Source organism: Crocodylus siamensis, chromosome 6 (genome assembly GCF_052110815.1).
Source record: "Crocodylus siamensis isolate JL-2025a chromosome 6, ASM5211081v1, whole genome shotgun sequence".
Classification (NCBI taxonomy): domain Eukaryota; kingdom Metazoa; phylum Chordata; order Crocodylia; family Crocodylidae; genus Crocodylus; species Crocodylus siamensis.
In genome coordinates this window covers 92,474,844-92,499,844 of record NC_143400.1, presented here as the reverse complement: position 1 = coordinate 92,499,844, position 25,001 = coordinate 92,474,844, and the positions used below count along the sequence as shown (strand labels likewise).

Below are 25,001 nucleotides of genomic sequence, written 5' to 3'. Positions count from 1 at the left end.
CAGTGCTGGGGTGGAGCATGCAAATGGAGGGGCACGAGCTTGGCCCCACCTTCAGCCCCACAGTGGTCGCCTGGTGCAGGTGCAGCCCCCAGCTGCAGGGTGGCATGGTGCCCATGGCCTCCCTGCTGCTTGGGTAAGCAGCCGGGGTATCTCCTCGCTCTAGTTATAAAGTCCTTTTATTAAATTAATATAAAAATCTCTGTATTTACATCCTGGCACTGGCAGGGCCCAGGCAGACCTGGACATGGACCCGGCGGGACCTCATGCTGGGCGCTGCAGGGGGAGGAGGGATGAGAGCACCCCTGGATGGGGGCTCAGAGCAGCTGGAGAGGGGGGCCCAGCTGCCCCTCCCCCATGCCACCAGGCCTGCTGCGCATTGTCCATGGGTGTGTGGGCAGGGCCATGATTGCCTGGCGATTGAGTAGGATGGAGCTGGAGGGAGAGCACTGGGGGCAGAGCTGGGGGGTGGTGTGAAGGGCACCATTGAGGCTGGGGGTGCCCAGGGCTGGGCTGGGGCAGAGGGGGGCCGGGGGCCGAGTGAGCAGGGAGGGTGGGGAGAATCCAGGTCTGGCTGTGGACCAGATGCCCCTGCACAGTGGACTGGGCTGGATGTCCAAGCAGGGCCCTTCTCCCCTGCCCCCGCAGCCAGGCCCTGGAGCTGGGTCCACGCAGCTCCTCCTCTAGCAGCGGGTGCGCAGGGGTGGCAGTGGCTTCCTGTGGCTCTGCCCTGCCCCCAGCCTGGCGAGAGGCCGCCCTGCAGCGGTGGCGAGCAGCAGCGCGGCCGTGGGGGACAAGGGCGCTCCTCTCATTGGCACTTGTCGTCGGTCTCGGAGGGGCTGGACTCGCGGGGCAGGGCGTGGTGCTGGCGCCGGTCCCACAGCTGCTGGATGCTGGTGGTCTCGGGCTCGCTGCTGCTGGTTGTGCTGTCTCGGAAGCTGGCCAGGGGCGGGCGGACCTTCACGCCTTTGACTGTGACCGAACCCTCGATGGCCTTGCGCAGCTGGGGACACACGGGCATGTCAGGGGTGGGGGTATAGGGCACCCTGCCTTCCCCCCGGCCCTTGCCAGGTGCACAGGGCAGGTAGAGCCCCTCCATCCCCTCCCGGGGGTGTTGTGCTCGCCAGCCCTGGTGGGGGAAGTGCTGATGACTCCTGGGGGTGCAAGGGGCGGTGGTTTGCCCCAGGGCACCCAGTACCCCCAGGTGAGTTGTCCCCCACCGCACAGTGGCCAGGAGAGGCCCCTGGGCCAGCTCACCTCTTTGAGGGACACCATGCCAATGAGGCGCCCGATGCTGGTGACGTACGCGTGGTCCACGCCCAGGAGCGAGAAGATGGTGTGAGTCTGCGAGAGACGAGGCCTCAGCCGGGGCACGGGGCAGCGGGGTTGGGGTGTAGTCGGGACCCAGCCAGGCCATGGGGCTGCGGGGCAGGCACCCAGCCAAGTCTCCCATGGAGCCAAATGCTCTCCAGCCCTGCGCATGGCCCGAGGCAAGGGGGGCCCCAGGGTCTGGGTGAAGCCCAGGGGAGACTGGATAGCCAGGCCCTGAGCCCAGCACTGGCTTCTGGGGCCGGGGCAAGTGGGGCTGGCTGGGGCCACGGGCTGCAGGCAGCCCTGTGGCTCTGGGTGCGTGGCCCGCGCCCGCTCCGCAGGGCCCTACCTTGTGCAGCGAGGTGCGCTCCACCAGCTGGAAGGGGGCCGGGTCAATCTTGCTGTTGTTGAAGTTCACCAGCTGCTCCAGCTGCTGCTCCTCCCACTCCCTGATCTGGGGGGCAGAGAGCACCATGGACTGGGGCTGCCCGCGGGCACGGCTGCCAGCCCTGGGAGCAGACACAGAGCCTGACTGCCAGAATAATTCACCCCAGGTTAACTGTGCCCAGGCAGCTGGCAGGACCAGGGGTAAGCTGTGCCCGAGGGGAGCTCTCAGAGGAGACCCCAGGTCAGGGCTGGGCGCGTGCCCAGTGCCAGGCCTAGCCCTGCTGCTGTTCTTGGCACCCGCTCACCTCCGACGGGCTCATCTCGTCACCTGGCTGGTACTCATCCTGCAAGAGGAGAGGGCAAGGGGATGAGGAGGGGCATGGGCACCAGGAGCCGGGGGGCTCCCAGCCACAGAAGAGGCATCTGGAGAGTGCCAGGCTGGTAGGGAGATGTGCATGTGGGAGTGTGTGCCCACGTGGGCACCAACCGAGGGATCCTGGGGCTCTCTTCCAGCCCTGTGGCTCAGAGCTGAGCACCTGATCCCCCTTTTTCTTGCCATGCCCTGGGCTGGCACTCCTGCCCTGTGCCCACAGGAGCCAGCAGCATGCCCCTGCCTGCTCTCTGCTCCCTGCACTCACTCCTGCTCCTTCCTCCAGGCGGCTGGGCTGACCGTAGAGCCACTCCCTGCCCTGTCCCAGGGGAAACGGGCTACCCCTGCCCTGTGGGCCCCTCTGGAGCTGCCCAGGCCTGGTGCCATGGGGGCGCTTGGCCCTGGGCAGGGGTCTTCAGTGCTTCAAGCCAAAGTCCCTCACCTCCCCCAGCCCATTTGCCCCGGCTCCTCCCAGATGGCCCTGGTGCGGCCCCTGCAGGGCAACCTCTCCCGTTTCATTGGGGATGAGATTAGCGGGGTGGAGGCATGTTGATCTCTGATTGGCTACTGCAAGGGGATCGTTGCAGGATTGGTTGGTCAGAAGCAGTGGTTGAAAGCTCCAATTGGAGGAGCGGGGAGGACGGCAGGGTCTGATCAGAGGCCGAGCTGTGCGGAGGGCACCGGGGCTCAGGCTGGCTCCTGCGGGGAGTGGGGTGCTCGCTGCCCCTTAGCTTCTCCCCATGGCCTGGTGGCAGGCAGCCCTGGCCTGGCATTGTGCCTCAGTTTTCCCACCTGTAAGTGGGGTGCAAAACTGCAGGGCCTGCCCACTGCAGGAGGAGCAATTCACGGGAGAGACTCTGCAAGGGCCCTCAGCACAGCACGGGGTAGGAGGGGCCTGGATCATGATTGCTGAGACAAGATGGGGGGTCTGGTTTGTGATTGGCTAAGACAAGGAATGGCTGGTCCATGATTGGCTGAGACATGGGGGGTCTGATCTGTGATTGGTTGAGATGAGAGGGGTTCGGTCCGTGATTGGCTGAGATGAGGGAGCCGAGTCTGGGACCGGCCTAGGCCTGGCACGCACTTACCACCACGGAAATGCGGACGCGCTTCGACTTGCGCTTTTCAGACCCTGCTGATCTCTCTGCCTCCTTAGCGGGGAGACAGACAGGAGAGAACACAGGTGCATTATGGGAGATGGCAATGCCAAGGCTTGGCATGGCTCCATTGGGCACCAACTGGGGACTGGCACCCCTGGCACAGCCAGGCATCCCCTGCAGTGCGGACAGCCGGGGTGGCACCGTGTGGGCTGGGGGGTGCTCGCTGCAGACTCAGCCAGGATGGGGGCAGGGGGCACGGGGGGCACCTGGAGGGGGCTCACCTCAGCAGGCTCCGTGGTGGCATTGGCACAGAAGAGGCTCTTGAGGGCGATCCCTGAGGTGTCCGTGCCGCCAGCTGCCCACACACGCGCAGAGGGAGCGTCAGGGTGAGCCGCCTGGGCACCATGCCCGTGGGGCGCCGGGGGCACGGTGGGGGTCACTCACCCGTGGGGCTCTCGGCCAAGCTGCTGGGCACTCGCTTGAGCGCTGGCTTCAGGGGCTTGCGGGTGTCTCCGTGGGACGGGGTAAAGGAGGACTCCTCTGTGCTGATCTGAGTGGCGAGGGGACAGTGTCACCGGCGGGCACGTGCCCAGGGCACCGCAGCACCAGCCAACCTGGTCAGGCAGCGGGTCCCTCCCCCCAGGCCTGTTCAAGGGGGCACGGGCCAAGGGCCCCATCACGGAGGTTCACCAGCCAGCCAAGGGCCCTGGAGGGACCAGCTTTGGGACACCCCCCTTACCAGCTCCCCCACTTTGGGGACCCACATCTAAAGGGCCAGTGGCTGGGGCGTCTCACCTGGAAGCGCACGCCTGCGTCAGTGGCGCTGCCCTCTTCCTCGCTCTGGCCCTCATCCTGCAGCTTCTCGCTGGGCCCCTTCCGCGGGGCTGAGGCCTGTGCCCGGTCCCGCGCCTGCTGCCAGCGCCGCGCTGGGCTCAGCTGGTTGCTCAGCAGTGCCACCACCTGGGCCCGCTCGATGGAGCCCAGCAGGATCATGGACTCTGCAGAGACAGGCCCAAGGCTAGCCGCATTGTGCCCTGCCTGGCTCCACCACACCAGGTAGGTAGGAAGCCCATGGCCCCCACGGGGGTCCCTAGGCATGGAGGAAGCTGTGGCTGGGTGGGTGGGAGACCTGCAGGAGCCATGGGGAAGGGGTGAGCCATGGGGGCTGCATGGGGTGCTAGGACTCCTGGGCTCTTTTTGACTCGCTGGCTGGCCTCAGGGCACCAGGGAAGCTGGGAACAGTGGGCACTGCCTTGCCAGCAGTGCTGTGGCCCTGGGGAGGTGCTTGTTTCTCCTCCCACAGCCCCAGGATGGCCCACGCTCAGCACCTAGCTGGCAAATCTCTGGCTGCGATTGTGCACCCATGCCCAGAGCTGGGTGAGGGCCTGGGGGATCCCAGCGCCTGGCTCTTGCCAGGGAGAGTGACGGGGCCACAGAGGCAGGTGGGGCTCACAGCTGAGCTGGGGGGAACAGGTGGGTAAGGGACAACCCCCAGCGAGATGGGCTGTGGCAGGTCGGGGACCCCCGGGGGTCTCACCAGCCGACTCGACCAGTGGCAGGCTCTTCAGCTTGGTGCTGTGCAGCACATCCTGCAGGTCGCGGTACTTGCAGTTGAGGGTGACGTACTGCATGTCCCGCACCATGATGTCCTCCACCCGCACATTGTACTTCCTGCGGGGAGCAGGGCCTCAGTGTGGGGCGGGCACGGGACCCCACTGGGGAGCTGCCCGGGCTGGGGGGCACCGGTGGCCCAAGCTGGGGGTGGGGGTCCAGAGCAGGGGCACTCACTCGTGGTGACCCCAGCCCAGCTCGGGCAGGTAGGGCAGCTTCTTGATGCGGATGATGCTGTCGTAGAGCGAGGGCTGCAGGCTCTGGGCCACGGCGTTGGCCAGGATGACGGCGATCATGACGGGCAGGATGTGCGAGATCTGCCCCGTCAACTCGAACACGATCACGGCTGTCGATACCGTGTGGGTGACGGCCCCCGAGAGTGCAGCCGCCCCTGCGTGGGCGGGGGACAGGGCCCGTGAGACTGGCCCTGCCTCGGCCCCCACCCGGGGCTGCCTCAGCCCCTGCTCCAACCCCGCCCAGGGATGCCAGGGGCTGCTGTACCAATGCCCAGGCCTGCTCCCAGCCCTGGCACCCTGCTGTCCCCCGAGCCCAGCGCAGGTGCACGGCGGCCCCTGCCCCGGCACAGCCCTGGCGCTTACCTACCACGGCGTAGCCCCCGGGCACGATGCGGTAGGTGTTGCTGTCGGCGTGGATGCCATCTGGGAACCAGGCTGCCATGCTCTCCCCAACCAGCCGCCCAAAGGCTGCGCCTGCCCAGGACGTGGCATCAGAGGGGTGTGGAGCATCTGGGGCCAGCTGCCCCCCTGCTTGTGGTGCCCGGGTACCCGTCATCCTGGCACTGAGGCTAAGCCTGGAGATGCCTCTGAATCCCTCTGCCCAGACGGGGTGCAGGCAGCAGGGGACCCTCCCATAGGGGATCCCCTAGGGGCAGGGCTGGGGTGGGGGGGGCTTGTATGGGGGGGTGGGATCCAAAGGCCCCTGCCCAGAGCTGCACACAAGGCTGGGCACAGCACCAGGGATCACCCCCAACTCCAAGGGCACTGACCACACCAGAAGGTCAATGAGGAGCTGTTCGGTGAGCTCAGGGGACTGTGGGTAAATCCTCTCCCCAGGGCCATGGTGGGCAGCAATGCTGCGGGGTGGGGGGGAAGCCGGGGGCAAGGCCAGGCACAGCTCACCGATGACGAAGACGGGCATAAAGGCTCCGCAGGGCACCGGGATGGTGGTGGCCAGGGCCGACATCCAGAACTGGGGGCAGAGACAGGTGTCAGGGGGTGCTAGCTGGGACCCCCAGCCCAGCTCAGCCCCAGCCTCAGCCCCAGCCCCTTACCCCAGCCTGCCCGCTGGTCTGGGTATGGTCCAGGGAAGGGAGCTGTGGCCAGGGCAGGGATGGGTTGGGGTAGGCAGTGGGCGAGATGCCTGTGCCCTGCTGTGAGCTGAGCCCTGTGTCCTGTGGGGTGCCCCCTTCCCCCTGCCATGCTGAGGCCATGTCACCCGGAGAGCCAGAAGAGCCTGGCAGTCCTGGGCAGAGCAGTGGGCAGCATGGGGCTGGGCACTCAGGCTGAGCCCTGGGACCCCTGACACCCCTGACAGGGACAGAAGCCAGTGGGGAAGGCAGGGGCACAGCTCAATGGCAGGGCAGGGACGGGGCCAGGGTAGGGGCACTGGCTAAGGCTCCCCACGCTGGCACAGGGGCTGCATAGGAGCCTAAAAGTGGAGGGTGCCAAGGCTGTGTGTGTGAGGGAGCCCGGGGGGGCTGTGGATGGTGACTGAGGACACTGGCACTGCTGGGGGGATCCGGCTGGGCAGTTCTCACCCGACCAGGTGCCTGGCTGGGGACAGGGGAAGGGGCACGGTGCCCGGGGGGACTTACTTTCATAAGGATGAAGACAACAAGAGTGACGAAGACATTAGAGCGGGGATGGCGCCATGCCTCGGAGATGCCCACGTACTCAAACTCCTCAGCCAGGCCCTGCTTGACCCACGTCCGGTTGTCGAAGAGGGTCACCAGTGTGTCCTTCTGCGTGAGCTGAGGGGCAGGAGTGTCAGCCAGGGCCGGCAGCTTGGGGCCCCCAGGGCACAAGCCTTGCTGCCTCCCCCACCAACCCCCCCATGAGATGCTGCTGGCCCACGGGGGTCAGGGCCATCGCTGGGGCACAGCAAGGCGTGCCCCCAAGGCAAGGGGCTCTGCCCTGCGGTACCTGGCCAGCCATGAACTGTCCGAAGCCAGGTGGGAAGGTCAGCGTGGAGACAAGCAGGGTGACCAGTGCAGGGAAGAGCAGGCGCCTGTGGGAGCAGCACCCGCAGCCATGACTCCTGCAAGCACCGCGGCCCACCCTACCCTGCCGGCACCCCCCATCACAACCACCACAGTCCCCCTGCTGCAAGCAACCAGCCGGCCCCGACCTGCCATCGGCCAAGGCCCTGGGATCTGAGGGGCACTCACTTCTTCATGAGGAAGCGATTGATGGTCTTCTGCTTGCGCATGAACTGCACGATCTTGCGGTTGAAGTAGACAAAGAGGGCGCCGCCAAACCCGCTGGCGATCCTGGGGCGGGAAGGGGTAGCGTGAGGGCGCCGCAGTGCCAGGAACCAGGCTGGGCAGCCCCACTCAGGCCAGGGCACCACGATCCCCCCAGCGCCACAAAGCCCCTCGTGCCCCATTCCTGCTGGGGTCTCTCCCCTGGTGCCTGGGCTGGCCTGGGTGGGCACCGAGTCGGGGGCCCCCGCTCACCCAATGACGGCGAAGGCAGGCAGCTCCTGCAGGTCGAAGGGGAAGTCCAGGCGGAAGCGGGTTTTGAACAGGGCTGTGATGGTCTCTGGGGAGCAGAGGACCCCATGATGGGGATTTGGGGGCCCAACCTCCTCCTAGCACCCCACTGCTCTTGGGGTGCAATCAGTCCAGTCCCCCACTGCTCGTGGACAACTCCTCAAGCCCATGGCAGGGGAGGCACCTCCAGCTTGATCCACCAGGCCAGGCACTGGGCGGCCCTTCCCAGCTGGGGTACCTCCATCCCGCCCCAGGGCCGGCCCTGCCCGCACCCCGCGCCCCTGGGGTACCTTCATCCTTGTTCCACACGGCCAGGACGCGGAAGATGAAGGCACTGAAGGTGGCAGCGAAGAAGCCGCGCCAGTAGTTGCGCACGGCGAAGAAGGTGGAGGTGACCTCGATGCTGAAGAGGACGCCTGCAGCAGGGAGAGGCAGGAGGAAGGCGGGAGCCGGCACTGCCCCTCCATGCCAGAGCGCACCTTGGGCCCTGCCATGGGGGGCTGCCTGGACACACTGCTGCATGGGAACCACCCTGGCTGAGTTGGGAGTGCACCCACACAGGTGTTGGGAGGCCACGGAGTGGGGGGGTGTTAGTGGGGGAAGAAGGGCCCCCTCCTGTGGCTGCCTGCGCCGCAGTGGGAGCAGCGTGGTGCATGGTGTGAGCAAAAGGGTAGCATGTGGGGCATGAGGGGGCAGCCCTGGCTGGGGCCCATGGGATGGACACGCGCACACAGACGGACGAGGACACTGCGCAGCACAGAGGGCACAAGCGAAGAGTTAGACACGTCACCAACCTAGGAGTGCAAAGCCGCGAGGGAGCCTTGGGGCCAGAGCTGGGACCTCCCTGGAGTGCAGAGTGGAGGGGAAAGGAGGAGACATTACACCTCTGGGAGGACAGCGCCCCATGCTGCTACTCAACCATGGGCACAGAGGCTAGGCCTGGCTGGGGCCCATTGGGCTGGGTGCTGCCCGGGGGGTTGCAGTGCAGTGAGTCCCGGGGTGCCCAGGCCCACACAGGGCGTGGGGGGCCCTTGAGGTTAGAGATAGGAGCAAGAAGGGAGGCAGGTCAGAGCTGGGCGATCTATATGTCAAGTGGACCCAGGGGAGAGAGGAATGGGGGGAGCAGCTGCCCCCTCTCCAGGCTACCTGGGGGTTGTGCTGAGACCCTAGTGCCTCGGGGAGCAGAGCCAGGGCCAGTTCCAGCCTGCGCAGTGTCCAGACAGGTCTGGGGGTCTGGGCTCCCCCCAGGAGTGGGGTGCCAGGGAGCTGGAGGCAGACACCTTCCCAGGGCAAGGGGGCCTGGCATTGGCCTGGATCCATGGCAGGGGCCTGATTCCTGGGTGTGTGCACGTGCGTGCATGTGTGTGTGCGTGGGGCCCAGGACCGGCACGGGGCCCTACCTCCAATGGGGGCAGCGAAGCAGCAGCCAACTCCCACGGCACAGGCAGCCGCCAGCATCTCGATGTTGCGGGACTCGTTCTGCAAAGCAGGAGCGGCCGGGGGCGGGGGTGAGTAGGCAGGACCCTGCGACTGCTCCCTGCAGGGGACGAGGCACCCGCTTACCCCTCCCAGCGGCACCCCAGCCCCGGCACATGCCCGGTCATGGCCTGAGTCCCCCCTGCCCTGGGCTCCCCCTGTGGCAGAAAGCCACCTTAGTTTCTCCCCAAAATCTCTACCCTGCGACAATGTGATCAAGATGGATTCACACCTCAGCCTGTCTCTTTAGGTAACCGGAGCTGGCTGCAGTCCTGAGGGAGGGGGGAACCTGCTCCCTCTGCCCACGGCACTGGCATCAGTTACCTGGGTGAGGGGCATCTACCTGGGGAGCTGGAATCTGCCCGGTGACAGATGATGCATTTCAAATTGGTTGGCTGACAGCCAACTGGGGCTGACCTCCACTGGACCAGGTGAATGAGGTCACGGGGGCTATATAAGTTAGGACGGGGGAGGAGGTGGCCTCTCTTGGGCCATGAGGTGAAGCAGCAGCCATGCGGGGGACACAGAGAAGCCTCACCATCTGAAACTAGCCCTCTCTCACCCCAAAACTCATGAGCAAGGAACTGCCTGCCTCCAAAGCGAAACTTCACCGGCCTTTGGAAGATGCTTGTGAGTAAGCTACTCAGTCTGATTAGATATCTAGCTGGCAGTAACCCAGATGCGTAATCAAAAGGCTACCTCAGCCACACTGTTTGCTCTTTAGGATTTCTAAGATATTGCTCAACCCTGTACCCTAGTTTACCCTACCCCTCGTAATCAATAAAGTTCTCCTTTTTGACTGGTGTGGGAGACTTATTGAGGGGTGGGTCTATATTATGCCTAAGAGACCCCTTAGGTCTGCGGACTAAGGGAGACTTTACTTTTTGCCCCTTGGGGAAGTGCCCCAAGTGCCTGTACTGGGTCGAGTACCCGTCGGACTATTAGGCCTGTGTTTCCCCGAGGACACAGGGCTGAGACAGTCCCTTCTCGGGGTGGTGGCAGCGATGTTACCCCCAGACTAGCGAGTGTGCTCCAGGAGAGGGGTCGGCTGAGCATAAGGCGCCCCGAGGGAGGCATTCGGAGCCTGGCAGGTGGTCGAGCGCAGGGAGGTGGGCAGCTCAACGCAGAAGCGCCCCCTACTGGCTCTCCCCCCCCCCCACCTCCCCATGCCCCATCCCCTAGTCTGGCCTGGGTGAGGCCAGTTGCTCAGCATTGCTCTGGCACCCAGCGCACTTGCTCCCTCCTGCCCCCACCATACCAGGCCAGGCCACCCCTCACCCCCTGCTTGGCCTTGGGTCTCACCTCATAGATGCCCCCAAAGAGGGAGAGGAACTTGCTGAGCAGGGCAGCACACATGCTGGCAATGTGGACAAAGGGGCCCTGTGGGCAGAGTGTAGTGGGCGAGGTTACGGTGGGCACCCAGAAGCGGGGACTTCCTGCCTCCCATATCACGCTGGTCCCCCCTGCCCCAGCTCCCCTCCTACCTCCTTGCCCAGGGGCATCCCGCTGCCCAGGGCACAGGTCAGGCCGATGACCTTGGCCACGAAGGTCTTGAGGGTGAGGTACTCCTTCAGCACCACGCCCCGCAGGATGGTCTTCATCTCGGGGATGCCCGAGCCTGCAGGAGGGGGGCAGTGAGTGCCTGGCGGGTGAGCGCCTGCCAGCTCTGCCCTCAGCTCCACCCAGAAAGAGGGGTCATGGCCCCCTAAAAAACTCCACCGCCCCTGGGGCCTGGCACTCCCAGGGAGCCCCCGCACAGCCGCTATGGTCCCCCCAGCCCAGCTGCAGGGCAGGGCAGGGCGGGCTCTTACCGACAGCCTGCGGGGCCAGGATCTGCGTGAAGCCAGCAGAGAAGGTGATGAGCACCATGGGGTAGGTGACCCAGGCCATGTACTGCAGGAAGATGTTGGCATCCAGGCCCCCGTACATCCACTTCTGGGCTGCGGGCAGACAGGCAGGGTCAGTGCAGGCACTCGCCTAGCCCGTCAGAGCCTGGGGCGAGGGTCATGGAGGGGAACACAACCCTTGCCCCCAGCGGAGGGAGAGCAGCCCTGCCCCTGCCCCGAGCTGCTGTGCTATACAGCTGCAGGCCCCAAAGCTGGGCCCATGGAGAGAGGCAGACTTGGTGCCTCTGCTGGATGCAGTGCCCAGGCCCCCCACAGATGGCAGGGCCCGTGGCTATGCCTGACCCAGCACCCAGGTACCCCCCACCCCGAGGCCCAGCACCCTCCCTGGGAAGCAGGTGGGCAGGCTGCCTGGCATGGGCTGTGGGCGCCCCCAAGCTGCTGGCAGTGCTCCCCCCTATACCTTGCAGGCAGGTGGCGATGGCAAAGTCCATGGCCCAGCTCACCAGCGCCATGAGTAGTCCCAGCAGGATGAGGAAGATCCAGTCCTCGCCCACCTTGGAGATGAGGAACTTCTGGCACCGCACGGTGCAGACTGGGGGCAGAGGGGGCAGCCTGAGTGCCGGTGCCGGGAGGACAGGGTGGCGCAAGGCGGCGGGGGTGTCACGGCCTCCCTGCCTATCCCCGGGCTGAGGCGCTGCGGTGCCCAGATGCTGCGGTGATGGGCGCAGCTCCAGCAGACCCATGGAGGACTGCCTCAGCACAGCCCAGGCTCCCTGCTCCCTGGCTTTGGGGGGGCTCAGGGCTGGGGTGCATAGGGGCTGTGCCAGGCACTGCTGGGGGCTAGCAGGGGCTTGCCTTTACCCACGCGTGCCCTCCCAAATACTGAGGGCTGGACTCTGCCCAGCCCAGCAGGCTCCAGCTATGGGGGCAGGGGCTGGACTCTGCCCTGCAGAGCCAGGGGGCCTGAGCACTGGGGGCAGCAGGGAGGTGAAGGGGCTGTAGGGCAGGTTGGGCACAGGGGCCTGGGCACAGCTTGCTGGTCTCCCCCAGGCAGGGCCTCACCATGTGCCCCCGCCCCGGGCGTGGGTCTGGCCCGCACTGGCTAAACACGGGGCAGAGATGGCTCCATTACCACTGGGGGCGGTGGGCACTACCCTGCTGTCCTGGAGCGCAGGCTCCGGGTGCCCCCTGCCAGGGGAACGTGCAACCATGGGCGAGGGACCGGGGGCATGGCTGCGTAGGGCAGGGCAAGGCTGAGCCAGGCTGAAGTGGGGAGCTCGGCTCCAGGTGCCCTCAGCTAGGACCAGCCCTGCCAGGGGGCTGCCAGGGGGCACAGGCACTGGGCTCCCACAGAGCAAGGTGTCATGCCTGTACCCACCTCTCAGGGTGTCCCCGGCTCTGCCCGCATCCCCCACTGCCACATGCCCCCACCATGGCAGGGCTACACCAGGGCTCCCCTCCAGCCCCCCATCAGAGCCTGCCTTCTCCCAGGCCTCTGGGAGATGAGCTGGTGCCCGGTGCTTGCCCGCTATCAGCCCCCAGCGGCCCAGGGCACTGCGGAGGCAGCTTCAACCCAGGACTCTGCTCTGGCTGGCAGCAGGAGCTGAAGGGCCAGCAGCCAGCAGGGAGGGCTCCTGGGGAAGCCGGGCACCACTGCAGCCGGCTGGGCACTGGCACAAGCCGCCGGGAGCCAGCGGCAGCGGCATTCGGCTGGAGAATGTGCCCCAGGAACAATGTGAGCTGGAGCCGTGGCCGTTGCCAAGGGAACTATTTTAAGGTCCTGGGAGTGGGTGGGCAGCAAGGCTGGGCTGTGCCCAGGGCAGGTGGGAATGGGGTGCCCCCGCTGCATGGACACCAGGTTGAAATCCCCCAGCACCCCATGCTCAGCCGCCAGGTGGGGGCACAACCCCTTTGCACGCTTACACGCACACACACATGCATGTATACACGTGGGCACTTTCTGCAGGCCCCTGCCTGGCCCCTTCTCAGGCCACATGCTTGTGGCCCCAAGTCCCAGCACCCCCATGGGGGCACACAGCCCTCCTCCACCTCCCCTCTCCTCCGGGTGCGGTGTGATATGATGCTGACATCACACCGCCGTAGGGATGTCACACACACCTGCTTCCCCAACCGCCGCAGACCTGCTTGGCCCGGTTGGCTGCGGGGGATGAGTCACAGGACCCTGTCACAGCGTGTGTGTGCATGTGTATGTGCGTATGCATATGCGGGGGGGGTGCACATGTTTTGTGTGTGTGTGTGTGTGTGTGTGTGTGTGTGTGTGTGTGTGCATGCATAATGCATGTGCACATATACCCATGTGTGCGTGTGTGTGTACACTGAACAACCCCCTTCAGCCTCACACATGCCTGTGCCAGGTGGTCCTCACAGGGGCACGGAGAGGGAGGGCAATCAGAGCCCCTGGGCACTGGAAGGGCAGGGGCAAGCGGGGCACAGAGATGGAGCGGGCAGGCACTGGCACGGGGTGGAGGGAGGAGTGGGGCCCAGCTAGGGCTGCAGGTTATTTTGGGCGGCCACGTCCCAGCGGCTCGAGCGGGCAGGTGCCATTGTCCTGGCGGGTAACTCTATCTGTGGGCTGGGGCAGCGGGCGGTGCCAAGGACGTGGTCGGCTCCCCGCGGCTCTGCTGAGGTCATGCAGGCCCGGCCTATTATTATGGGTCACTGGCTGCACTCCTGCCAGGAGGCACTGGCCGGTGAGGGGGGAAGGGGCCTGGCAAGGAGGGCTGCGGAGCCAGGGAATGAGGAAAACAAAGAAGAAAGAGGCCTGGGGAGCCCAGCGGGGCCAGGCCGGCACCACCCGCATGGCCCCTGAGTCAATACAACCGTGGCCCGGGGAAAGGAGTGGGCCTGGGGCCAAGGGGAGTGGCATGGACAGGAGCTGGGGGCACATCCATGCATGTGCAGACAGGGACTGCGTGTGCACATGTATGTGCAAGAGGGCCCAAGTGTGCACACGCACAGGAGCTGAGTTCATGTAAGTGTGTGTGTGCATGGGGGGCTGAGTGCGTGCCAGCTTGAACATGCATGTGCAGCAGAGACTAAGTGTGTGCCTGAGGGGTTGAGTGTATACCAGCTTGCAGCCTACAAGTATGCAAGGGGGAACCGAGTGTGAGCTGGCCTGCACATGCACAGGAACTGAGCCCACGTAAGCACGCGTGTGCACAAGGGGCTGTGCACTTGCAACACTGAGCATGCCATCATGTGAAGGAGCGTGCCAAAGTGCATGTGAGCCCACCTGAGCACATCCCTTGTGCACGAGGCACAGGGTGTGTCTCAGCGGGGGCATGTATGAGAGCCGGAGGGCGCCCCAGTGCACATGCCCACAGGACAAGGGCTGGCGTGCGCATATGTTACGTACCAGGGGGCCCTTATGCATATGCCCTAGGGACCAAGTATGCACACCCAGGGCCATGCATGCAAGCAGGGTGGGTCCTGCCCACCCTGCCCCTTCGCCCCCCTCCCCAGCTCCTGCTTACTGCGGCAGGGGGCACAGCGGCCCTGGCTGTACTCCAGCAGCTCTGGGGGGCGCAGGCGCTCCCTGGGGAAGGCTTTCCAGCGCTCCTGCTGCACCCGGATGCGAGCTGCCTCATCCTTGGCGAAAGTCCCCAGGTCCTGCGTGTAGCGCCCATACATCTGCCGGAGAGAGCAGCGTCAGTGCCCGGCAAGGCACAGGCACGGTGTCCCCCTGCTGCTCCCAGGACCCCGTGGTGGGGCTCAAGGGGAGGGTAGGATGCCCTGGGAGACACCAGGACCCTCTAGGCTGCCAGGCATTGCGGCAACCCAGAGCCGGACCCCGAGGGGCACTCCACCCCAGTTGCACGGGGGGCTGAGTCTGCCCCCAGCCATGCCCACCGCTCCTGGCTCCAGGCCATATCTGATTCTGCCTGGGCAGGCTCAGTGGAAGGAGGACAATGTCCTGCCCCCCTGCAGGGCACCAAGCCCCCCACGGTGCCCCGGGAGTGCCAGGCCAGCACAGCACGCAGAGGCAGTGCGAGCAGCCAGCAGGACACAGGCCAGCCCAGCAGGGCCAGCACTTCAAGCTTCCCAGTCTGCTGGGGCCCAGACAAAGTACCTCCGCCCCGCTGAAGAGCCTTTTGGCTCCAGCCCATGCCGAGAGGAGCATGGAGCCAAGGGCACAGCTGGGGGGGGGGAGAGGTGGGGGCTGGCAAGGCTGGGCATGGGGTAGGGGCTTGGGCAGAGTTTGCAGGGAAGCTGGTACTGCGGGACCCAAGAGCCCAGCCAGCCCAGCTGGGCACCAGGGCAGCATCTCTCAATGGGCTGGATCCTAGCAGTACATGGTGCCAGCACCTGCCCCCACCACCCGTACCCCTATAGGTACCCGGCCCCTGTCTCCTCGAGGGAGGATCAATAGCAACAGTGTGCCCACCCAAAAATGTCTCCAGAACTGGAGCAGAAAAGGGGCATGGCCAGCACCTCGCCAGGGCTGCCAGACATCCAGGTGCCCCCTCTGGGAGCTGGGGCTAGGGCAGGCAAGATTGGGGCTCTGGGCACCATGGATAGCCAGGAGGCCGCAGAGCCAGCACGACAGGAAGATGCCTGTGCCAGTGCTAGGCGAGTGGCTGTCCTCAGACAACCCCGTGTGCCCCTTCTCCCCCGCACTGGGCAGTGGCAGGGCTGGGCAACGGCTGGGCTGGGTGGGTGGGCAAGGGGGGTGCTGGGCTCCACGTGCCCGTTGGCAGCACCTCCCTTGCCCATGTGCTTGGATGCCTGAGGGAGTGGGGAGGTGGGGGGTTTCCATCTCCCTAACATGCTGCTATGTATTTGCCAGCTGCTCTGCTGCCAGGGGTGCCAGGGCTTGCAGGGCCTGGATGGTGCTGGCACCTGCTGGCAGGGGCAGCTGCAGTGCCCCAGCCTGTGGGAGCACCGGCACCCCCCTCCTCAATCCTGCATGAGGCCCTGGCATGGCAGGGGCCCATCACGGACCCCATTGAGCATGGGCAGTGCCAAGGACTCTGCTGCCTGGCTTCCGTCCCTGGGGCCGGGCCTGCATGCCAAGTGCTCGGAGCAGTGAGCGGGAGACAAAGGGAGGCTTCAGCCAGGGGGGAAGGGAGCCCAGGGGCTTGGCAGCAAGGCCTGGGCATGTCCAACGTGAGCACCATAGCAATGCCCTGTAAAGGCCTCCCTCAGCATCCTGGGCAGGGGAGAGATGGGCTTGCAGTGGGTCAGGGGGGGCTCTTGACCTGGACACCGGGGTTCAGAAAGCCCCTGAGGCCTGCCTGGCGAGACAGCACAGCTGGGCAGGGGACAGGGGCAGCGCTGCCTGCCCTGGGCACCACACCAGTTGCTCGGAGCAGACACCAAAGATAGGCCACGGTGCCCTCCCAAGGGGGCCGGGGCAGCGGTGGGGAGCAGGCAGGGGGTGAGGCACATGGCTGACAGGCTGACGGGTCCAGGCTGCACTCCTCCACCCACTGCTTTCCTCACCCATCACTTCCCCGAGGGAGGGGCGGTGGGATTGCTCAGCTAGCATGTGGCCCCGCGGCTGCCCAGGACCTGCCCCAGACTGAGCATCAGACCAACCTCCCGGGAGCAAAGTGGGGCTGGGGCTGGGGCTGGCTGAGCACAGCTCTGCCAAGCCGAGCCCCTGCCCGCGTCCCCGTGCCCAGGCATGGAGGAAGGGGGTGCCGGGAGCTGGGGGTGGAGAAGGGGGTAGGGGGCAGGGACCTGGGCAGTTGAGGAGGCTGGGGGGAGCCAGGGAAAAGCGGCAATAGGAGAGTGAAGTTGGGGCTCCTGGAGGGGGGCACAATTGGCCAAGGCAGCTGGGCTGAGGGGCCCCCATAGCAGGGAGGGGGACTGAGTGGTTGCTGGGGTCTGAGCGCAGGGCAGCCCCTTTTCATTAGCCCAGGGGCAAGCCTGGGGCAGTGACGGGCCATGGGAGGGGCACAGCCCAGCTGTCAGGATGCTCTGGGTTTGAGTCCTGCCCCAAGGCCCCGTTGGCACTGCGTGGCCATGGCGCTTCCTGCCCCTGCCCAGCTGGGAGCCCCCTCCACGCTCTCGCGCCCCCCAGCCCCGAAGGAGGGATCTGTTCCAGGCGGCTGAGGAAATAAGGGTGGGGACCCTGCTGAGCTGCAGGGTCCCCCCACTTCTAAGGGCCCGCTGAGAGCTGGCTGGGACATCACCAAGCCAGATGGCTGGCAGGTAGGGCCACGGCAGCGCCAGCCAGGGCCATGTCCACCCCCAGCACATGCGGGGGCCTGGAAATCCTCCTCCCCAGGATGCCGTCACAGGGCGGTTCACCAGGAGACTAGCAGGAAAGGGGAACAAAGGCTGCATGCACACGCCAGGCAGCCTGCCGCCCAAGGGAAGGAGGATGCAGGAGCTCTGGGGTTGGCTGGAAGGAGAGGGTGCCCCCGCCAGAGACCTCATGCCTGTGAAACCAGGGGGATGGTTGCACAGCACCAGGGGCTACAGCAGCGCAGTGGGGGGTCAGGACTTGAACCCAGGGCCCAGCCTGGCAGCTGGGCAGCTCACCCTGCCCTGCCCTGTCCCTCCTGTGGCCTGGCGGTGCCCTGAGCTTGTCCCTGGGAAGGGCTCCAGGCTCCCCACAGCTGGGCCCGGGGTCAGCACTCGCCTGGGGGCCCAGCTGCCTTGTCCCCAAGCAATGGGGGGGCAGAGCGTGCCCAGCTCCAAGATCTGAGGTTGGATGCTTGAGCTGTTTCAGACCTAGCACCGGGCCCGGCCCAGCCCAGCCAGAGAGGAGGAAGGCCTGAGGGCCGAGACCCAGCTTTGGCTCTGCCACAGCCTCCCAGTGTGACCCAGGCCATGTCCCTTCACCTCTGTGTGCCAGGCCATGCAGCGGGGACAGTCCTGCCTCCCTCCCAGCCATTCCCAGAGCTCAAGAGGGCTGAGCTGTGCTCCTGCCAAGACATGCAACTCCTAGCGCGCTGGGACCAGCCTCAGGGACATGGGCTAGGCAGGATGAGGGGCCAAGCAGCCCTCTGTTCCTGGTAGCCCATTTCTGTGCGGGGTGGCCGTGGGGGTGCAAATGGGAGGGCCATGCCCCTGGATGACCAGCCTGGAAGCCGTGCCCGTGGCCTGTCTGCCCGCCTGGCCCTCTCCCACCCACGCCCCACCAGCCGGGCCATGTGCTTCTGCTGCCCAGAGCCGGGGGGCCAGCCACGCTGGGGACCAACCGGCTTTGTTCTTCCCAGAGCAAAAATATTGACATAACTGAGGCCGCAGGGCCAGCGCACGCTCACCCCTACCATGGCTGCAGGGCACGGCCCCCCACCCAGGGCCCTGATGCTCCCAGGCTGGTGGGGAGGGCCTGACAGGGGGGCCATGGCCATGCCCGTGGCTGCCTCCCCCCCGCAGACCCCGCGGCCGGGCGCTGTGTTTGGGTTCCCAGGAGGGGTTGGCCGCAGCCTGCCCCCCCTCCCTGCCCGCTTATTTTTCAACAAAGGCCTTTTGAAAACAAACAGCGCTGAGGCTCCAGCCTCCGCCGAGAAGCAGCTGAGCAATGACCCAGCCTTCGGGGCTGGGCGGGGGGGCAGGGAGGGCCACATCCCCAAGGCCTTTGCTCTGCTCCATGCAGGCTCCAGACAGCCCCGGCAGTCGGAAGAGGGCACTGGGGCCGGTCGTTGGCAGGGGAGCATGGGGGAAAGGGAGAGGGGAGCTGGCATTGCTACCCTGGCATGGAGGGAGGCATAGTGTGCCCCCCACATACCAGGCGGGGCCTGGCTTTGCATTTGCCTGCATTGCACACCTGCTCCTGGAGCTGAGATTTGCATCTCAGCCCTGGGGAAGCAGTCGGGGCAAGTGGGCTGGCGCTGCCACCTCAGCTTGGCTCCAGGAGCCTCCCGGAGGGCAGTGTCAACCTCTGTTCCCCCCACACCCTGGTGCCCTGGGACAGCCAGGGCCACGCCTGATCTCTTCAATGCAAGGCGTGGCTGGCACAGGGCTCTCCCTTCCAGCCATGCCAGCTCCTTTCCTGACTCATGCTTAGACCTGGCACCTCCGTGGCACAGGTCTCAGGTGTCCGGCACGTGCCCTCTGCTTGGCCGTGGGAGCTGCTGATGCCCTGAGCCAGCCAGAACTCCCTCCCCAGCACGGCACTGCCACCGGGGTGCCAACATTGGGCCATGGGAGTCCTCACCCTGGCACCTCACTCTGGAGATGTGCCCAACTCTGGCTGGGTTGGGGCTGGAGAAAGGCAGGCCCTGGTGGGCAGGGTGCCAGGGGTACATGAGCACGAAGGGGCTGCCCCTCGCTGCCCAGGCACTCCTGGCTGGGCACAGAGGCCCTTTCTTCTGGCAGGCCAGGCAGCACCCAGGAGTGCCAGCTACAGACGGAACGGCAGCAGCAATCTGTGTCACGCCACATTTATTAGCAACTCTCCTGTAATCGCCCTGATCTGCAGCGGGAGGCACTGAGAGCTGCTTGGGAAGCTTAAGCCTGGGGCCCTCTGTCCTGGGAGGGCATCGGGGGTCCATGGAGGAGTGAGGGCCTGGGCAGTAGGGGGGCATCCTTTAGCCACCCCCGGTGCCGGGTTCTCTGCTGGCTGCGGCTCGGGCCAGCGCCTCGTGGCTGGAGGCTGCGGATCACAAGGCCGGTCTTAGCCACGCGGCCCTGACTCCTGGCACCTGCCTCTGCCTGGGAAAGGGGCTCAGCTGCTCCCTGACGGCCTGCTGCACTGCACGCACACACATGCATGCACCTGCACACACTCACATATGCATACGTGCACCCACGCAGGCTCGTGCACACGTATGCACGCACATGCACAGCAGCATATTGACCCGGCAGTGGAGCTCAGGCTGGCAGCCAGACGAGATAAGAAGCTGAAGAAGAGCCTCTGGTTAATGGCAAAGCCGAGGAAAACGGGCTCTGCCAGGAGACGACTTGGGACGGGGTGGGTGTGGGGAGGGCCAGGGTGCAGTCCCCACCTTGAGGAAGGAGATTGGGGCTGGGCTGGCCTTGGGCACTGGGCAAGGGGGCAGGTGCAGGGTGGAGGAGCAGGACTGAAGTGTGGCAGGAAAAGGAAGCTCCTCTGAGCCCTGTGAGACCAGACAGTGCAGCTGGGAGGGGGGCAGAGCCAGGATGGGACCCTGTGCTGTCAGCTAGTGCTCCCCCCGGGCCTCAGGGTGAGACACTGGTGGAGGGGAGAGCCCCACCGCACCCCTGCTCCAACCAGCCTCCTGACAGCAAGGCCAGCCACCCCCCTCTTGCTCCTAGGGGCTCTTAGCCAAGGGGAGAGGGGCTAGGGGTAGAGGGGTGGGCACCCCAGCATCCCATATGGCAGACATCCATGTTGCCACTGGCTGGCCCGAGGTGCCCAGGCCCGGCTGGCTGTTCACAGGGGTTGTCACACCAGGCTGGAGGGAACGCTGGAGTCCTGGCATGGCCCCATCCCACCCGCCGTGGTGCCTGGCCAGCCCAGATGAACCGCCAGCTGCGGCCTCCGCTGCCCAGGGGCTGCTGCCCGGAAGGTCCAGGGGCCAGGCAGGGCCTTGGTCTTGGAGGCGGCTGGCCCCATCCAACCCCTGGGGCTGCGCTCACAGACCACGTGGCCTGGCAAGGCATCAGGGTGCCCTCTAGGGCACTGCTATTGCCCTGTGCCCCTCAGCAGCGGGTGGGCTGTCATGTGCCGCCTGCCCCACCCCCCTCACCGTGGGCGGGGAAGGAGGGGGCCCAAAGCACAGTGCAGAAGAGCGGGTCCACCTGCCCCAGGCTGGCAGGGCAGCACAGGTGCCCCCAGCAGCCCATCACGAACTGCAGGGCAAGCGGGCTGCGCAGTAGCTACAGCCATGCAGGGAAGTCCGTGGGGAACTGGGGGGATGCTGAGGGGGGGTTAATGCAGCCACCTCTGGGGTGCAGCAGGGAAGCCAGGGTCCCGCCGGGCAAAGCCACGCTGGCTTCACTCCAGAAACAGCTGAGCCGTTTGGCACCCCCGGGACCCAGCCCAGCGTGTAGCCAGCGGACCCGCGGCGGGCAGGGGCTGTGCTGCGACTGGGCTGGGCCTGCGGTGGCACTGCAGGGAGTGGGGTGGATCCCCGGCCTAGCCCCTGGGGTGCTGCGTGTGGCTCAGGACACCGGGCGGGTAGAGAGGAGGACAGTGCCTTTTTCTGGGGCGCTGTGGCCAGATCCCCGGCTCAGCTCCAGCCACCTCCTCCTCGGAGCGATGCTGATAGGTGCTGGGAGCAAAGCGGCACAATAGGGCACTGTCTGCAGCCTCTTTCATGCCTGCCCGCTTCCTCCGGCCCTTTTCAACGGCTCTGTGGCGACCTTCTTGGGAGAGAGGCACCCCGGGGAGATGGGGAGGGCAGCCACCAGCCTGGCCACGGAGGGGAGCACGCCCCTCGCCTGGCCACCGCGGCAGGGAGAGGCAGGCAGGAGAGGCAGGGGAAGGCTCCTGTGCCCCAACTCGCCCCAGAGCAGGGACAGATAGCGGGGGGAGGAAGAAGCCAGCAGGGTTAAGATACACAGAGGGGCAGCCGGGGGTGCCAGGCTCCCAAACTAAGCTCCCCCGAGTCCTGGTCCTGACACAAGCTCAGCAGCAAAAGAGACCAGTGCTGACACCTGACGGGCACCACTAGGCTCCAGAGTGAACAGCGCCAGGCGGGCACTTCGCTACCAGCACCTCTCAGGCGCCGCACCCCCAGACGGGCTGCCCCGGTGGGTCACCGGCTAAAATGACAGTCACGGCCACAGGGGCCGTGGAGGCTGGACCTCTGCAAGCGCCCGGGCGGACGCTGGGAGGGAGCAGCTCCAGGCTGCAGGAGGGCACGGTGGCTGGCGCAGCCGGGAGCTGAGGGAGAAGCGGGGATCCACGCTCTGCCAGGGCCTGGCACTGAGCGGCTGGGGGGCGGCTGGGGCAAGAGAGCTCGGGGGTCTGCCCCATCCCAGGCCTGAGCGGGCGGCGCCGGGGCTAAGGTCGCCGACCCGGGGCTGGGCGCGACGGAGCCGGCTGGCAGCCCGGCCCCCGCGGGGGTGAAGCGGAGGGGCCGCGGGAGCGGGCGGGGCTCACCAGGGTCTGCTCGTACTGCAGCTCCCGCTGCTCCATCCCGTCCGCCGCCATCGCCCGCCCGGCGCTGCTCCGCGCTCCCGGCCCGGCCCCTCCCGCCGCGGCCCCGCGCAGCGCTGGTGGGCGGCGCCGGCCGCTCGCCCCGCCCCCCCGCGCGGGCGGGGGCGGGGGCGGGGCGGGGCGGGGCGCGCCGGCGGGGGGCCGAGGCTGCGCCCCCGCGCCGCGCCCAGTCCCGGGGCCGGGGGCAGCGCGGGCCGAGGCGGCTGGGGCCTGCCGGCCGCGGCGCGGGCGGGGCGCCTCCCCCGGGGGCGGGCCCGGCGCGGGGCGCGGGGCAGCCTTGCGGCCTCCTCCGCTCGCCTTGTCCCCGGGCAGGACTTTGCCCCGCAAACAGCCATAAAGCAGGGGCTGTAAAGGAAGATGACGAGCTCGTCGGAGCAGGCCCTTTCCCCTCGTAAACCCTGCCCTCGCCCAGCCCCACGCACTGCCCGCGGGGGCGACCCCCTGCCGGGCTCCGCAGCGCAGCCACGCGCCGGCGACACCGCACCCGCCGCCCTGGCACCGCGGCGACGCCGGGCCAGCGGGCCCGGGAGCGGGGCGCGCGGCGTGATCGGCACCCGGCCCGCAGTGCCCGCACCCCCGGCCCCGGCCCGCTTCCCACCTGCCCCCGCTGTGGGCCGCGGTGGGCGCCTGGAGGCGGCAGGCGGGGGCTGGCCCGGCGCCGGGCAGGCAGAGCCCTCGGCACGGCCCGAGCAGGCGGCTCCAGCCGCCCGTGACTGATGGCTGAGCGCAAACCGGTTCGTGGCCGGGGCTCCGGTAGAGTCCGGCTCGCTGTGCTGCCCCCGGCTCAGGCTCCGCTTTCCCAGGGGCTGGCGGGTGGGGAGGGGACCCCATGCAGGTACACGCTGGCGCGGTCCCCCCCCGCCCCCGCGGCCACGTTGCTCGGCCCTCCGGAGAGCTCATGCAGAGCCACAGAAATCCTATGGCCACGTCTGGGCCACCTCCCCGCCACGTGCCCCCGCTCAGGCCCCTCTGCATGGGGTGGGACAAGAGTCCTGGGGAGGGGAGAGCCCAGTGCTGGGCCTGGCCTTGGCAGGAGCAGGACGCAGACACGGCCGGGCATCCAGGGTGAGGTGTCGCCGGGGACATCTGCGGTCCCCGTCCTCCCCAGGACTAACAGCTGCAGCCTGGGAAAGGCCTGCTCCTGGCCTGGCAGGGGCAGGGGTTGGGCCTCTGCCGGGCAAGGCTATTCCAGCCCTGGTCCTGGCACAGCTCATCCAGGGGCTGTGGCCATGCCTGGGGCTGGGTCCAGGCCATTGTGCTGCCTGGGCCTGAGCCTCCATTCGGGGACCTGGACCCCGCTGTTCCCCTCCTACTTCCCTCCAGCCTGAGAGCAGGAAGCGGCCGAGGTATGGCTCGCGTCTTCGCTCTGGCACGGCAGGCCATGGGCAGGGCGGCCCATGCCGGGCGCAGCAGCCCCGTGTCTCTGGGCCGCAGCGGGTCACCCCAGGGCCTGCAGGCTGCGGCGGGGGCTGGGGGTGTAGCCGGGCTGAGCGAGGCAGGGGGCGTGTGGGTGGAGGCAGGTCTGTCAGGGCGACTGAAGCCCCCCAGCCAGGGATGGGCCCGACCATGGGGGCTGGCAGGGGCCCCGGGGGTGGGAGATGGTGATGGCCCCCCTTGCTCAGCGGGGGGAGAACAGTGTCTTCTCAGCACAGAGCATCAGCCCCCTCCTGACTTGGAGCCAAGCCCCCACCCCTGGCAGCCCTGCTCTTTGCCCCTGGGTCAGCACGGCCCCCCCAGCCCCTTTCGTACATCCGCCCGCATCCCGTTATCAGCTGTTCCTGCCGGAGAGGGCTGGACACCATGTTCCCGGCGTGGGCGCCGTGCCCCTCCGGCACCGGGGCGGGGGGTGCAATCGCCCAGCCCCTCCATGCTGATAAGCCGGGAGCAGCCCAGGTCTTGGCCCGCAGGGGAGGCTGAGGGAGGTGTGGGTGTGGGGGCGGGAATGCTTGCACACGGACGGGCACAGAACAGCGGGGGCAAGCTGCCAGGGGGGCGTGTAGTACACCACTAGCCCGCCTCCAGCCTTGCTGCAGCGCGGGGGAAAGGGCCACCCGCCCCACGCGGCCAGCAGAAGGTGCCCCAGCCTGCAGGAGGCACTCATCACCCAGTACCCCCAGAGGCCCCCAGGGCAGGGCCTGCACCCCCTAGACCCCCCCAGCCCGGCTCCTAGTCCCTGGAGGCACTGTTCAGAGACCCCTCACCCCCAGGCCTGCCTCTCCCTACCCTGCTTCCTGGGCAGGCGCCCTGGGAAAGCTCCCTGCCCTCCCCGGCCCATGTGCCCGTGGGCAGGTCCCAGCCCCTGAGCTGAGCTCGGCATATTTGTGCCACCCCCTCTGTCCTGTCAGGGCACAGGGGCCTCCCTGTTCCCTGTGCCAGCCCCGTGGGCACCCCGACCCAGGAAGTGGGTGCCTGCCTCCCACACCGGGCACGGAGAGCCCGGCATGTGCATAGCCACGAAGGGTGACTAGCTGCTGCGCTCACCTGCTGCAGTGCTTCCAGCTGCCACCTCCCCCCAAGGAGCAGCAGCCAAGGGGCAGTGACCTCTGTCCCTGTGCCCAGCCACGGGAGCGAGGGCTGTAGAGGCAACATCACTCCCCTTCATGCCCGGCTTGCAAGGCCTGATCCCCTTGCAGGCAGTCGGGGTCTAAGAGCTCATTAGCACCCTCTCGGCTGGTGGGCACAACCCAGCACGGCCCCCAGGCCTGGGTGCAGTTGAGTCTGTGGGGACCCCGGGGCTGCCCCGGCCTGGAGCTCCTGGTGGCATCGAGCAGCTCAGTGTGCCCCCTGCCCACTGTGGCAGCCTGGGCAAACCCTGGGGGGGTCCTGCCCTGCTGGCACGGGCACTGCGAGGCTCCCCCTGGCGGGCAGTTGTGGGATAAGCTCCCAGCCCTGGCCTGGAGCCGGCCCTTGGCTCGCTAGCGCGCGCCGGCCTCCGGCCTGGGGCAGAGGGGCCCGGATCACCCCATCGCTATCATCCAACCCCTGCCCGTGCCTGGCTCTGATGGTGCCACAGCAGAGAGCGCCCGGGCGACTGGCGGTTCCTGCTCTCTGCTCCCTCTGCTGCTCCAGTGCCCTACCCCATCCTCCAGCCCCTACCCCAGGGCCCGAA

General features: G+C 67.1%; 1 protein-coding gene across 2 annotated transcripts; it reads right to left on the bottom strand.

Moving 5' to 3' along the window:
* Positions 1-158: 158 nt before the first annotated feature.
* Positions 159-21,980, bottom strand: CLCN2 (chloride voltage-gated channel 2). 2 transcript variants are annotated; one of them, XM_090052958.1, is made up of 24 exons: positions 21,836-21,980; positions 14,325-14,481; positions 11,291-11,422; positions 10,795-10,923; positions 10,468-10,601; positions 10,286-10,363; positions 8,908-8,986; positions 7,798-7,923; positions 7,472-7,556; positions 7,184-7,285; positions 6,939-7,023; positions 6,611-6,766; positions 5,916-5,985; positions 5,376-5,486; positions 4,954-5,167; positions 4,703-4,836; positions 3,961-4,163; positions 3,610-3,715; positions 3,447-3,520; positions 3,154-3,216; positions 2,001-2,039; positions 1,658-1,762; positions 1,255-1,341; positions 159-1,000 (listed from the first exon to the last, which is right to left on the bottom strand). In XM_090052958.1, exons 1-24 carry the CDS (start codon positions 21,884-21,886, stop codon positions 806-808), a joined length of 2,715 nt encoding a protein of 904 aa, XP_089909084.1. In that variant the 5' UTR covers positions 21,887-21,980; the 3' UTR covers positions 159-805. The 2 variants fall into 2 exon arrangements, with proteins under 2 accessions (XP_089909084.1, XP_089909085.1); XM_090052959.1 differs by lacking the exon at positions 3,154-3,216.
* Positions 21,981-25,001: the final 3,021 nt, after the last annotated feature.